This window comes from Daktulosphaira vitifoliae, unplaced genomic scaffold (genome assembly GCF_025091365.1).
Source record: "Daktulosphaira vitifoliae isolate Bord-2020 unplaced genomic scaffold, ASM2509136v1 Scaffold_3, whole genome shotgun sequence".
Classification (NCBI taxonomy): Eukaryota; Metazoa; Arthropoda; class Insecta; order Hemiptera; family Phylloxeridae; genus Daktulosphaira; species Daktulosphaira vitifoliae.
Genome location: NW_026099574.1, coordinates 33,690,831 through 33,704,744, shown reverse-complemented (window position 1 = coordinate 33,704,744; position 13,914 = coordinate 33,690,831). Strand labels below are relative to the sequence as shown.

The 13,914-nt window shown below is 26.2% G+C and overlaps 2 protein-coding genes across 2 annotated transcripts; one reads left to right on the top strand and one right to left on the bottom strand.

Moving 5' to 3' along the window:
* Positions 1-5,379: 5,379 nt before the first annotated feature.
* Positions 5,380-9,761, top strand: LOC126900594 (zinc finger CCCH domain-containing protein 15 homolog). The gene is made up of 7 exons (XM_050676419.1): positions 5,380-6,774; positions 6,840-7,020; positions 8,043-8,284; positions 8,345-8,464; positions 8,523-8,732; positions 8,793-8,909; positions 9,519-9,761. Exons 1-7 carry the CDS (start codon positions 6,706-6,708, stop codon positions 9,711-9,713), a joined length of 1,134 nt encoding a protein of 377 aa, XP_050532376.1. The 5' UTR covers positions 5,380-6,705; the 3' UTR covers positions 9,714-9,761.
* Positions 9,762-9,903: 142 nt separating this feature from the next.
* On the bottom strand, positions 9,904-10,801 carry LOC126902118 (renalase-like). The gene is made up of 2 exons (XM_050679142.1): positions 10,292-10,801; positions 9,904-9,939 (listed from the first exon to the last, which is right to left on the bottom strand). The coding sequence occupies exons 1-2, from the start codon at positions 10,799-10,801 to the stop codon at positions 9,904-9,906; spliced, it is 546 nt and encodes a 181-aa protein (XP_050535099.1).
* Positions 10,802-13,914: the final 3,113 nt, after the last annotated feature.

Here is a 13,914-nt window from a genome sequence, read left to right as displayed (position 1 = left end):
AGGCATTTTTACATAAAAATTAGGTGAATTTTTTCCAAAATTTAATTTATGCTTATGAATTATTACTTTTTCAGTGTTACTGCTGTAAATTCTCTTTATTAATCAGTATAATTCTACGTCATTATATTCTATAATATTTAATATTTAGTGCATATTTTAATTTATTCTATATAATTATATTTATTGGGATGTACAAACATTTAAGTTGAGACAGCAGAAATTTTTAACAGTTCATATTTTATGGAAGATATAAGGACATGCTAAGCATTAAACTTAAAAAACATTTTTTGCCAACTAATATTCAGAAAATATTAAATTAATATTTGTTAGTTCTCCCTTATCTCAAAATTGATTAAGAGTTTTTCTTTATTGTATAACCCAATAAAACTAAATCAGTCAGGGTGGTAAAATCACTTATTGCTATCTCAGTATGTATGCCTTTGATTGTATTATCTACTATTAAATGTTTAGAATTAGATAGGAAGTTTATTTATCTATTAAAATACTTAAATCTACTTAAAATTTTTTAAATGACTGTTGATTTAATTTTTAAAATAAAAAAAATTCTTAATAGTTAAAATTTATTTATTTTTTAATGTTCTTAAAGAAATATTTATATTTTATGATATTTGAAAATGGACCAAAAAACTCAACATATATCTCTATAAAAATATAATCAAAATGTATATAAATGTAATACATTATAATACTTTTGACATTCAAAATAAATAGGGGTAATAGTCCCCTCTGTATTTTTAACGATATTAAGATTTTCCTAAATTAGTGATATAGGTTCTTTCTTGAATATTAAAACGCATTATTATTAATAATTTAATCGAAGTACTATTTATTAATTTTAATATAATAAATTCCAATAAATTATATTTTTGAATTGATTAACAAATCCAAAATATACAAATAATTAGAGTCAGGTACTTAACAATCTTAATATGAAACCATCTCAATTTTGAAAAATACACTTCTTTCATGTTTTAAAAAGATGACTTTAAAACGATTCTTTCTCGGTGCCTATTTTTTAAGGATTCGGACCCCCACACACATAAAATCGAGGATGATAAAATTACAAATCAAAATTAAAGTACTGTAGTACTTAAATACTAAGCTATGATTCAGTTATCATTTAGGATTAACGTCGGATATGAGAAGGAGAGAACTCGCAAGAAATGATAAAAAGTTTTATAAATAAAGTAGTAATGTTCACTAAAGTAAGATTGAAGTTTACGAACTACAAAAAAGGCAACTTAGCCAAAAATTGTGGCAGTTATAAATTACTTTTAATGAGGTAGGGAGAATATAAATTAAAAATAGTTGGAGTCCAATAACACCAACTCATATGTCCATGTTTGGGAATATTAAGGGGTTGTAAATACCTTCCAGTTTTAAATTACTACCCTTATTCCTTTTTTTGCTAATTTTGCAAAGCCAAAATTAAACCCAACCTAAGCAAAATGCCCAATTATGGCAATGAATAAAAATTTGAAGAATCCTCAAAATTTAAATTGAATAAATGCAAGAGGTTTATATCTATATTTAAAAATAATTATACATTTTAACTGTGATGCGAAGCTGAGAAGGTATTGATTTTACCATGATGCGTTTTTTTTTGTGTCTGTCCATTTAAATACTTAATTTAATAATCTAAATATAAAAAAAGTTCTAAAAATTTTAAACCCTCAATTTTAAGAATATAAAAAAATATGTCACTTTTAAACTTTTTTTATTTTAAGTAGAAATTTTATGAAAAATTGTCTAAGATATTATTTGTAGTAAATAAAATAGCACATCATCATTTTTTCGTAAAATCAAAAACCAAAAAGTACAACATTTTGGATTTTCTTAAAACTGGAGCTTAGAACGTAGCCTATTAATTATAACATATAAAGTTAAAATTTTGTAGAATTTATTTTTAAACAAATAGGAAAAAATTCTCGAGTGTCAAAAATAGTGGGCATCTTATTAAACTACCATAAACTACTTAAAAAAATCAAAAAATTTATTTTTATGTCTAAAAATTTGTTGCGCCCCAGATTATATAATATCTTTGAATAACGTTATATAAAAATGATGCTTTTTCATTTCCATATGTATCTAATATTTCTGGATCTTACATTAATGAGGTTAAACATAAATAAAGTTCAAATGTTGTAGATCTTATTTTAAGACTCCTAGGAAAAAATTCCCTACTCAAATTTTAAGACTTTATAATTAAACGGCATCTATAATCCAAGGAATAGCCACGCGTCCTTCTTACACAGTCTTTAAAAAGTTTGAATGAATATGCCATTAAAGAAAATTATTTTTAATTTTTACCAAAAGAATTAAAATTCAATTAGTGAAGAACAAAAAAGGTCACTACGTTAAATTTTTTTTAGAAACTGAGATCCATGTCTAGTTTAGCGCAACCAGTAAATCTAAATTATAAATCAATATCAAACCATTTTAATAATTTTTGCCTGAAAAAACATTAGATTAATTTAATGTTTGGTTAAGGTCCGATAAAATATTTAAATTGTTCAATTCGATCTCAAAAACCCGGGTTCATAACACCAGTAATTTTTTATTTTTATTAATTATTTATACTTATTATAAATAATAAATATTATTAACTAAGCTGTCTTCAACGGGTAAGAACTAGTTTTTTTTGACCGAGTCAGGAGTTTTTCTTTTTAAGTCCATGTGCATAGTTTTTAATAGGATATGATTTTGCTTTGAGCATTTCCATTTTATTAAAATGTTCTGTTAATGTTTGTAATTTTCACAAATAACACGACATTTAAAGATTATTTTTTTATTATTTTTAAGTTATCTTTCATCTACCTATTGTTTGGAATAATAATTAGTGGATTATTGTGAAGTATAATTGTTAATACATATAAGTATTTTGTACTCATATTATTATTTTAGCATCGATGCGAAGCTGAGAAGGTATTGGTTTTACTATGTGTTTATTTTTTTTTTTTTGTGTCCGTTACCACTTTACTCAGCTCTTACCGAACCGATTTCTTTCAACGATACGTCAAAAGATCACAAATCGTATCTAGTCAAAGACATTACCCTCAAAAATTGAAAAAAATTCCCTCGTTTCCCGTAAATGAGGGAAACCTCCAAAAAAATTACAAATTTAAAAATCGCTAATTTTCGAAATTTTTTCAATTTATTTTTACTTAAAACTGCCATAACTTTTTCATAAATGAACAAATCAATATAATTTTTTCTTATAGACGCATAATGTCTTTACCTTTCATTTAGTATATTTTTTTTATAAATCTGACCTTTTATCTGCCCACAGGGGGCGATTTAAAATGACAACTTTTTCACAAAAAATTTACTTTTAAACTTAACTTTTGAAAGTGTTCCGGAAAGTTTGACTTTTTTATATATATCTTAAATTAATGCCAATTTAATGTACTTTATTATGGAAAATAAATTTTCTGACTTTATTTTGTCTTCACGGTGAAAATGGCTACCAAATGCTATTTTTGTGTGAAAATTATCGATTTTTGTTTTTACATTTTTAACTTTATAATGCTATAACTTATTGAAGCTTAGATATTATTATATTAATAATAATAGTATTATTGTAATAATATTTTTTATATAATTATAATATATAATTTGAAACAACATTTTGATGTATGTTTAGTAGTGATTGCATAATATAAATTTCATATAGGCAAAGGCTTCTCTATATTACTCCGTCGTTACGTATTATATTTTTCTTTTCAATTTTAATCCGTTAAAATGTATTTGTCTTTATTATTTGATTAGTTAATACAATCCCAAGAAATAAAAGTACAGCTGCTTCTCATTCTTTAAAATACTGTCCCTGATAAATATAATTCCTACTTATTATTGTTCTATAATGACCTGTTTTATTTTATCCATTTCATCATAAGTACTGTACCGATTTCGTAAGCCCCCCTTTTATAGTGATAAAAATAATTGTAATATCAATACAGACTTTATGAAATATATAACTATATGATTATAGACTGTGATATCAACCAAAACTTAAGATAATATTAAAAATGCTTTTTGTTATGCTTTCTTTTTTTGAGAATTTCATTTCAATAAAATAATCTAATAAATTATTACAACTAAGACCAGCAAAGAGATTTTACATTATCATTAAAGTAATTATTAAACATTTATTTTTAAGAATAAAGTGCTAAGTTTTAATATTATATCTATAAAAATAAATACATTTTTTTAGTATGTTAGTGGTAATAACTTAATTATCTCAACTATGAAAAAACTAAAATTACTATTTTCTGCTAATATTTATTTGATAAGTCTTTCATTGCATGAAATCCCATAATATGGTAATAAATTTAGATGTGCTACATAACTATGGCAGTAATAAATGAATTTTATTGCCAGTTTCAATTGTATTCAAAACAGATTACATTAAAATTTAATTAATTCAACTTAAAAAAGTTTAACAAATAAAATTAATAATTTTTATACTCTTATTGTTAAATTATTATGATAATTATATTTTATGAAACTTATGACTAAAAATTGAGTGTTTTAGATAATTATTTTTCCATTTAAACTAGTATGTATAAGTAGAAATTTATAAATACATAACCTTTGTGTAAAAAAAGTTATACAATTTAGGATAGTGGACACACTAGCTACATATAAGGTCTAGTGTTAAGCTGCCTTTTGCCTTTATAACCCTAACTCACAAATAGGAGACTACTTTTAACGTTTTTACATTATTATGACCTCATTGTAGTAGGCAATGAGAAACCACTACACTTAAATCTATTTCTCATATATTATGAGTGCAACTAAAATTGACACAATTTAACTGGTTGATTGGTTTAAAACAACCATCTGGTTGATTATTGGGAGAAGATAACCTTAATTTATCCAAAAATTATTTATATTCTTTATATTGTTTACTCTATAGAATTTATTTAAACAAATTAATTAAATTTATTGTTTTTGTCATAGGATGAATTTCTTCTCTAATTTATTTCAAAAAATAATTCAACGTCCTATGCTATTGAATAATAACAGCCATGGTAATCTATTAGTTCAAACATATCCCATTGGATGGAATCAACTTTTAGGTTCTACCAGAGGGTTTAAAGTTTTTGGAAAGATTAGAAAACGCTGTAAAGACTGTTACTTTGTGACTCGCGATGAAAGAATGTATAATTTGTGCAAAACACATCAAAAGCACAAACAAATGAGTATAAGACATACTGATAAAGCTTATTATATTCTTACAAGTGTACAACAAAAAAAAAAGAGAGACTGGTAAAATAAGCTTGTAAATAGTACATTATTATTGATATTTTATTTTACATCTTATATTACTTAAATAAATTAAAAGTGCAGATTTTTATGTATGACAGCTAAATAAAAAAATATTTATATATATGTTTATATTAATGTTATACATTTAGTTTTCTTAGTATATTTTTAATTTATTAATCTAAAATTATATTCAAACATTTACGCATTAAGAAAAATAAAATATTTGTTAAAGGACAATATTTCATACTTTAATTTAAAAAGAATTAAGGTTTTTATGTAACTATTTACTTTTTAATTAATTAAAAAAAAAATTGTGGCATTTTTATTAAATTATAAAAAATCATGGATAGAAATTTTATTATTTATCGGCTAAAAAGAAAATGCAGATTTTTGAATAGCTATAAAAGAATGTCCTCGTGGCCCTTGAATTAATCATGTATCTTAATGAGCAAAATATAAGTTTTTAACCTTGTAATAAGATTATAAAAATTTAAATAATTAATATACTAAATTAATTTTTACTAGTAACCAAATTATTATTTTATTTATACATTTAAATAAATTAAATAAACTTAAGATAATTGTTAAACATTTGTTGAGATTTCGAACTCCAGTTTCTGCAATTACCCCAAAAAATAAAATCGGTTATATCTTATTAAGAAAACATGTTTGGTAATAATTTATGATAGTCTGGGTACTTTATTTTTTAATTTTATTGGGACACCTAACGTATATAAAGGCTTAAAAAGAAGTATAATCAATTAAAAAATAGTTAACCGATTTGGATAAATAATACATACAGTGGACAGTTTTAAGGAGCAAAGTAATATTATTTACCTAAGTGAAACGATATGTTATCACATTTTCATACTTAATTGTAACATAACAACTATATCCCCTAAAATTTAGTTCTCCTAAGTTAGCTAATTGTCTTATATGTTATTTGAATAAGATCTTTTATAATTGCAATTATTTAATTCTTTAATCGCGTTGTAAATTTCTCGCAAGACTGATGGATTGGTTATTGGATTACTTATTTAGAGTCTTAAGTATACAATGGACTATGTGTTTATATAACACTTTATTAATATTTTAAAACTAATTGAGACCTTTACAGTTTGTTATTTATATTTTTTTTATATATCCATACAATCTCGGTAATATCGATTAATAATACATTAGTATAAGTATTCTACGTAGAATATTAATCTACTCGTACACGATATCAAAACGTTAGATAACAGTATATATTTTAAGGTTATTGTACAATCATTCGATAAAGCAAGTACGACCAACGTCTGGTTAAATAATTTTGTAATAAATTTTAGTACTTTATCCACTAAAAGTTTTAGATTATTGAAGAATTCCTGACCATTTCTTATACGGGAAGGTTTTAGATTAAATAATTGAGATATGCCTCCAAAAAAGGTACAGGGAACTAGCAAAAAAGCTGATCAAAAAAAAAAAGAAAAAGTTATTGAGGTGAGTTCTATCACTGTGATATTATGTATATATTTTTGAGATGAAAAATAATTAATTATTACTAGGATAAAACATTCGGTTTAAAAAATAAAAAAGGGGCTAAACAACAAAGGTTTATTCAACAAGTTGAAAAGCAGGTTAAGTCTGGAGGTATACCAGCACGTAAAGTAGAAGAGAAGAAAAAAGATGACAAAAACAAAGATGATTTAGGATTAATATTTAAACCAGTTCAAAAAGTTGAAAAAGGTAAGGAATGAGAAAGTATTAAGATCAAATTCTATATATTAAATAGAAAAACTTATAAAACTATCTGATTAAATTATTGAAATATTTAAATACGTTGATTTTAGAATTGATTATTAATATATTTTTAATATAGCCATTTCTAATGTATAGCTATAAAATTCCTCATTATTTTCAAGTAAAAATTTAAGTTTAAATGTGATAAATATATATAAATATAATTCATTTCATCATAAATGATTATTACTTTCAAGATTATAATTCTTAAATTTTATCTGAGAGTAAAAAATGTATTTTAAATTTTTACTTAATATTTTATGCTTTTAATTTGAACCCAACTCAATTTCTTTTTTAAGAGATAGTTTTTTGTTTATTATTATAAGGGGCCTAGTAGGTAAAAACGTATGTTTCAGAACAAGGGGTCCTGTGTTCGATTCCTAGGATGCCAACAAGACTTATCTTATGATAATCTCATTGGTGGTGTCTGATGTCTGGTGCAAGCCAGTCATAAAACCCATCTCTTTCATCATTGGCCTAGCCAAAAACCATCTTTGAATCCCTAACATGTAAAAGAGGGCTACCACCATGTAACATATTAAATTCAAGAAATGGAAGGATGTAAAATTGATCATTATTTTTATAACATATTATTATATTAAATTTCAAAAAATATAAATTTTTGATTAAGATACATTAAAATGTAATGTAATGTATATAAAATGTCAATATACTAAAAATTTTTAATTCTTTGTTAATTTTTTTTTTAAACAATAAGCATTGTTTTTACATAAACCTTTTCATTTAATAATTACTTAATATTTATCTGTAATTTCAAATACAATTATTATATTTTTTTAAATATTTATAAGGCCTAAATAGCTCAATTAAAAAAGTTTCATATTTCTATATTTAAATACCACGGTTTCAATGTGATATATAAATCTTCTTATTCTCTCTTTATATGTTCATAGCTATGAAATATTGCCTTCATTTCATAACTTAGAATTATATGTTTGCTGTTACAGGTGCTGATCCAAAATCTATTTTATGTGCATTTTATAAACAGGGCCAATGTGCCAAAGGTTCTAAATGTAAATTTTCCCATGATTTGGCTACTGAAAAAAAAGCCGAAAAACGTAGCATGTATGTAGACATGAGAGATGCAGATGTGAATGACACCATGGATAATTGGGATGATGAAAAACTTAAAGAAGTTGTTCAAAAAAAACATGGTGAAAATGAAAAGAAACACCCAACTACTGATATTGTAATATGAAGATAAAATATGTATAAACAATTTAATAAATTTTATAAATTTGTGTTATAGATTTGTACATTTTTCTTGGAAGCTGTTGAAAAAAGCAAGTATGGATGGTTTTGGACATGTCCAAATGGAACATCTTGTATTTACCGACATGCTCTACCACCAGGTTTTGTCCTTAAAAAGGTAAATATAACTAACCATCAAGTTTAAACATCTTAATAATATTACAACTCATATTAAGGACAGGAAGAAAGATGATAAAAAAGATGAAATTCAACTAGAAGATTTAATTGAAAGAGAACGTGCAGCCCTGAATTCTGTTAAATTTACTAGGGTAACATTAGAAAGTTTTTTAGCTTGGAAAAAACGGAAAGTAAAGGAAAAGAAAGAAGCTATTATCAAGGATGAAGAAAAAAAACGTTCTGATTATAAAGCTGGAAGACAAGTTGGAGTAAGTTTTGATATCAAATAGTTTATTACAACTCTTAAATATTATTTGGTTGGATTTTAGCTTTCTGGGCGAGAAATGTTTTCATTTAATCCTGAAATGGCAGTTGGTGATTCAATAGATGATGGCGAAGAAGCATTTGATTCATACTTACGAGAAGATGAAGAAGAAACTGATAATGTATGCTTTTTAATATTATTTTTTTATTTAGATATTTTTCCCATATTTAATTAATTTTTTAGAATGTCTGGGTACCAACCTTTTTTCAAGAATTTTTATATAAGCAATTTAAAGGTTTTATGTTACGCAGTGTCATTGTATGACAAATAAATTATTATAAGTGTTAGTTTATTTTTTGTTTTATGTTGTTAGTAACATTATTGATTGCATTTTCACCGTATTATAGTCTATAACCAAACCGATTTTGTGAACTTGCCTAACTTTTTGATACAATATGAATATATATTGATTTAAGAACAAGTATTTATTTTATGTAATATAAAATCCACAACTTAACACCAGCCCCATTTTATAATAAGTAATAAGATATTTTTGAATAAGTTATTACCCATACAAGGCAAAAAAATCTAAATTTAGCATCCAACCGGTCAGGTTAAATTGTAATTCCTGTAATGAAAAAATTTATTTTGATAAAATTAATATTTTCAAAAATGTAACCTTTACTTAGTCAAAGGAATCATAATTCCAATTATGATTCCTTTAACCAATAATTTTTGGACCCCAGACACCTTAAATAAAATTTATTAATATTTTTTATTTAAATCCTAGATACGAGAAATAAAATTAGAAGCTCTTGAATCAGAAGCAAGTGAGGTGGATGATACTGGTACACGACTACCAGTTAACCGATTTGCTGAAACAGAGTCAAATGTGATTCCTATAAACGAAAATCTTTTTATTGATGAAGACTTAGATGACCTAGATAATGAGCTTGATGAGCTAAATTTAGCAGAAGAAACATAATTTAAGATTCAAATACATTTTGATTTATTAATAAAATATAATGTTTAATTTTTTCCCCATATTTACATAAATATTTCAAATTAAGATTATTTGTTGGATATTTTAAGATTTAAAACAGTTTCACAAATTTTAAATGCTGATTCCAGACATCCATTAAATGTTGATTGAGTAAAACCATCTCCTCCAGCTATTATCGGTATTGGTTCTTTATGTAATATAACACACCCTGGTTTGTTATTATAAGAATTATTAACTTGTGAATACAACCACTTATGAGTGTTACAATATACTGGTTCAGGCCAATCTGGAAATAACTTAAATACTTTATCATTTAAAGTATTAAATATAGAATCTCGTGTTTCATTTATATTCTTTTGGCCAAATTCTTTAGTTGTATGAAACACAACACAATCGGCAGTATTATATTTTCCTCGTTTACGATTATCAATTGACACATATCTAAATATCTCATCATTCAAAAATTTAACATCCCAATCAACTTTTAATATAGGTTTGTCATAAAACATATTAAAAGTAAATCTTGTACTATAAGTGACATCAGAAATATTTTGTCTGACTGTTTGTAATATTGGACATTCTAATTCCAAAATTTGAGGAATTGGATTTGTAATTATAATTAAATCAAATGTTTGTTCATAACCGTCTATGCATTTCACATTACCTGTTGGTAATATAGTACAAATTCTTCTTCCAAATTTAATATCATTAACTTTAGAATTATCTAACAAATATTTAACGACTGAACTAGTCCCATTGGGTGCAATAAAATGTTTATCATCTGGTGATTCTCGCATCCCTATGACTTTACACATCATTGGTACTAAGTTATTAGAAGAAATTAACATGTTGTAAATAACTGAATATTTTGATATAATTGAATTATTAGTAGTGATAAATTGGGTCCCTAAATCAACAAAAGTTTCATTAGGTCCACGGCGAACTGAAGCTCGACCACCTGGACCTCTAGCTTTATCCCATAGTGTTAGATGAATATTTGGATATTTTGAACGCAATAAAAACGCAGTCAATGTAGAGGTAAAACCACAACCAACTAAAAGTACATTCATAATTTTGATAAATTACAAAATAACCATATTATGTTAACAAATATTTTAATAATACCATAAAAAATATTACGTATACGTAAGTAGAAAAGAAATTAGGTTTTCAAATAAGATTATATACAACACGTAATTATAATTCTAAATCGTACGCATTCGGAACAAAATAACGGTAGTGACTATAAATTAAGTTTAACTTTAATCGATTCTCTAAAAAAAATATTTACTGAAAATTTCTGTTATCATTATTATTTAATGAAAACTGATGATAGACAGTGTTGCCTTATTAGGCGAATTATCACCAAATGAGCTATATTGTAGGATAAATTTGTAACCAAAAAAAATTCGACGATTTAGGCTACATTAGTATTTCTTAATCTCTAGTATATAAATATTGACTTTTCTAATAAATTCTAAATATAGTTATTTTTTTAGTTATTAGTTAAGAGAAGCATAGCAGAAACATGTTTTTAAAAGTCGTAAAAAAAGTTAATTCACGATTATAGATTGAAGGATTACACAACGTGACTTGATAAGTTTTTTATGAAAATAACATTAAAAACTCACTGCACTATGAATATATAGTTTAAATACAATTATAGATAGTTAATCATAATGAAAACAAACCTATTTTAGTAATTTTCCTAATTAGCAAAATCTTTGATATGATGATCAACTGAAAACAAACATGGACATATGCAGTAGAGAACGACAAACTCCTATGTAACATATTAAAAGGACATTTACTCACAAGATTAGATCTACAGCGCAGTCTGTGATGCTCACGTAATAAAATACGAACTTCTCATGGTAGATGTTCAGATGCCTTACACAAATGAGGCATGAGAAATTCACAAGAATGTGAGTGCGGAGCGGAGAAGCAGAACACGTATATTGTACATCATAGCTATTGTATATCTTATTTATGCATATCGAGGACCCAAAATCGACTGTATCATAACCTCTCCCACATTTATTAAATGGCTGGAGAAACTAAAACTTATCCTCTAATACCAAATATATTGTTTATATAATATCTATAAAATTAATTATAAAACAAATAAATATAGTTTAAAAAAACTAAAAAACACGCTTTTAAAGCACATCGAACTAAAAAGTTAAAAATAATTTTTAAAATTAACTTAAAACAATAATGAAGGAAAAATACTAGTATTATTGTGAAAAAAAGCGTCAGGCGCTCAATATACAAAAAATATGGCAAAAAGCACCCACGATTTTTTTCACAATAATACTAGTATTTTTCGTTCATTATTGTTTTAAGTTAATTTTAAAAATTATTTTTAACTTTTTAGTTCGATGTGCTTTAAAAGCGTGTTTTTTAGTTTTTTTAAACTATATTTATTTTTCACTTTTTAGTTTCATGTTATGATAGTAGTTAATATCAATATCATGGTTGTAACGGGTAACGGGAAATAAGGGTTCGATTCCGGAGAGGGAGTCTAAGAAACGGCTACCACATCCAAGGAAAGCAGCAGGCGCGTAACGTGGAGGTAGTGACGAAAAATAACGATACGAGAATCATCCTCCGTAATCGGAATGAATACACTACATATCTCTTAATGAGAATAAAGTGTATTAATATATAAGTTTTAATAGTAATTAGAATATATATATATTTAAAGGGACTTAAGTACGTAAACGTATCATGCATGAGGTATAGCCGTGTTTATGTGGGCGGGCATGGCGGAGGGAACATTATACACGAGGCATATACGGCAGCAGAGGCGTCGGCTGTAGGAATATATAAATGAATATTAACATATACGTATAAATATATATATATATATTAATATTAGCGGTGGCGGTAGGAATATATAATCTTCGCATAATATCGCGGCACTTTTGCTGGCGTCGAAGACGCGATGTCCGGCGTGATCCTCGGGCGTCAATAGGTTAGCAGCGTAGATGACGACGGTGCGCGAGTGCGGATCAGTTTGTTGACGATGTTATTTTGACAATGGGAAGAAGACTACGGTATAGCGGCGGGACGTCGTCGGCCGTGCGGCACTTGCTGGACTTTGCACCGCGGCGTAAAACGACGCGGGGCTGTGTCAATTACAATAAAAATTTGTTATATATATATATATATAATTGATGATAAGCGCGCGTCTACGGGTTGGAAAATATTGTTCTCTACGAGTGGTGAGCGGGGTGGGGTGAATGCGTTACAACAGTATAGTCTCAAGGTCATACACGACGGGATACGCGACATAATAACACGTGCCGCGTGGAGTTACAAACAACAAACGACAAACAACAAACAACAACATACACGTGAAACTAATATAAGCGTGTTAAAAACGGTAACACAGTAGTGGGGACGAGCAGTTGTTATAAGATTAGATAGGTGTCAATTAGTTGATTTCCAAAACTTAATTTATGAATTAATTAATTTTCGAAGAAAATAAAAAGATGTTCGAGTTGATTCTTAATACATATTTTAATTAATTCATAAACTTCACCTTATTTAAACGATATAAATTTATCATTTTAGCTTAATTAGTAAAATAATAGAAATTTAGTCCAAAATCATTTAATTTTAACAAGCTGTAACAGACGATCAGTTGATCGGAAAAAAAAATATAAGAGCAAAGTTGTTTGTATTTTTACTTTAAATCATAACAAAAATAAACCCAGCACAGTGGGGTCGTGGCATAGTTGGGTCCAGTATACATGATATCTGACAGTGATTAAAATCACTATCATAAAAAACGCTTCGATGCAAACCTGTAGATAGTGTTTAATTTAAAAAAAAAAATATTTGTCAAAAATGTAGATTAAGTGAGATCTGAGAAAATAAATGATAGCTACAAAAAAAAACCACATCTTCTCACGAGAGGAGACTACAGAAATGGGATCCTTGATATTTATTGAAGTTATTGAATCTAAATGAAATAAAAATCAAATGAGTTAAACATTTTTTTCTAACTCAAAAAGAATTAAGAAAAAATTCAGTGCCACAGGCATGATAGACCCAAGTGTTACCGTCTCAGATACCATACGTCTCATTCGTTACTTAATAAAAATGGAAATTTAGCTAGTTCAAATTTTAAAGATATTTTTCTCGACTTCAAAGAAACAAAAAAATTTAAATATGT

Bases quoted from the DNA above. Each gene is read 5' to 3' on its own strand.
- LOC126900594 (XM_050676419.1), top strand. From the start codon at position 6,706: ATGCCTCCAAAAAAGGTACAGGGAACTAGCAAAAAAGCTGATCAAAAA. The intron at 8,285-8,344 runs GTAATATGAAGA...TTTGTGTTATAG, and splicing joins AACACCCAACTACTGATATT to ATTTGTACATTTTTCTTGGA. The intron at 8,733-8,792 runs GTAAGTTTTGAT...GTTGGATTTTAG, and splicing joins AAGCTGGAAGACAAGTTGGA to CTTTCTGGGCGAGAAATGTT.
- LOC126902118 (XM_050679142.1), bottom strand. From the start codon at position 10,801: ATGAATGTACTTTTAGTTGGTTGTGGTTTTACCTCTACATTGACTGCG. The intron at 9,940-10,291 runs GTCAGACAAAAT...ATAACAAACCAG, and splicing joins AATGTCCAATATTACAAACA to GGTGTGTTATATTACATAAA.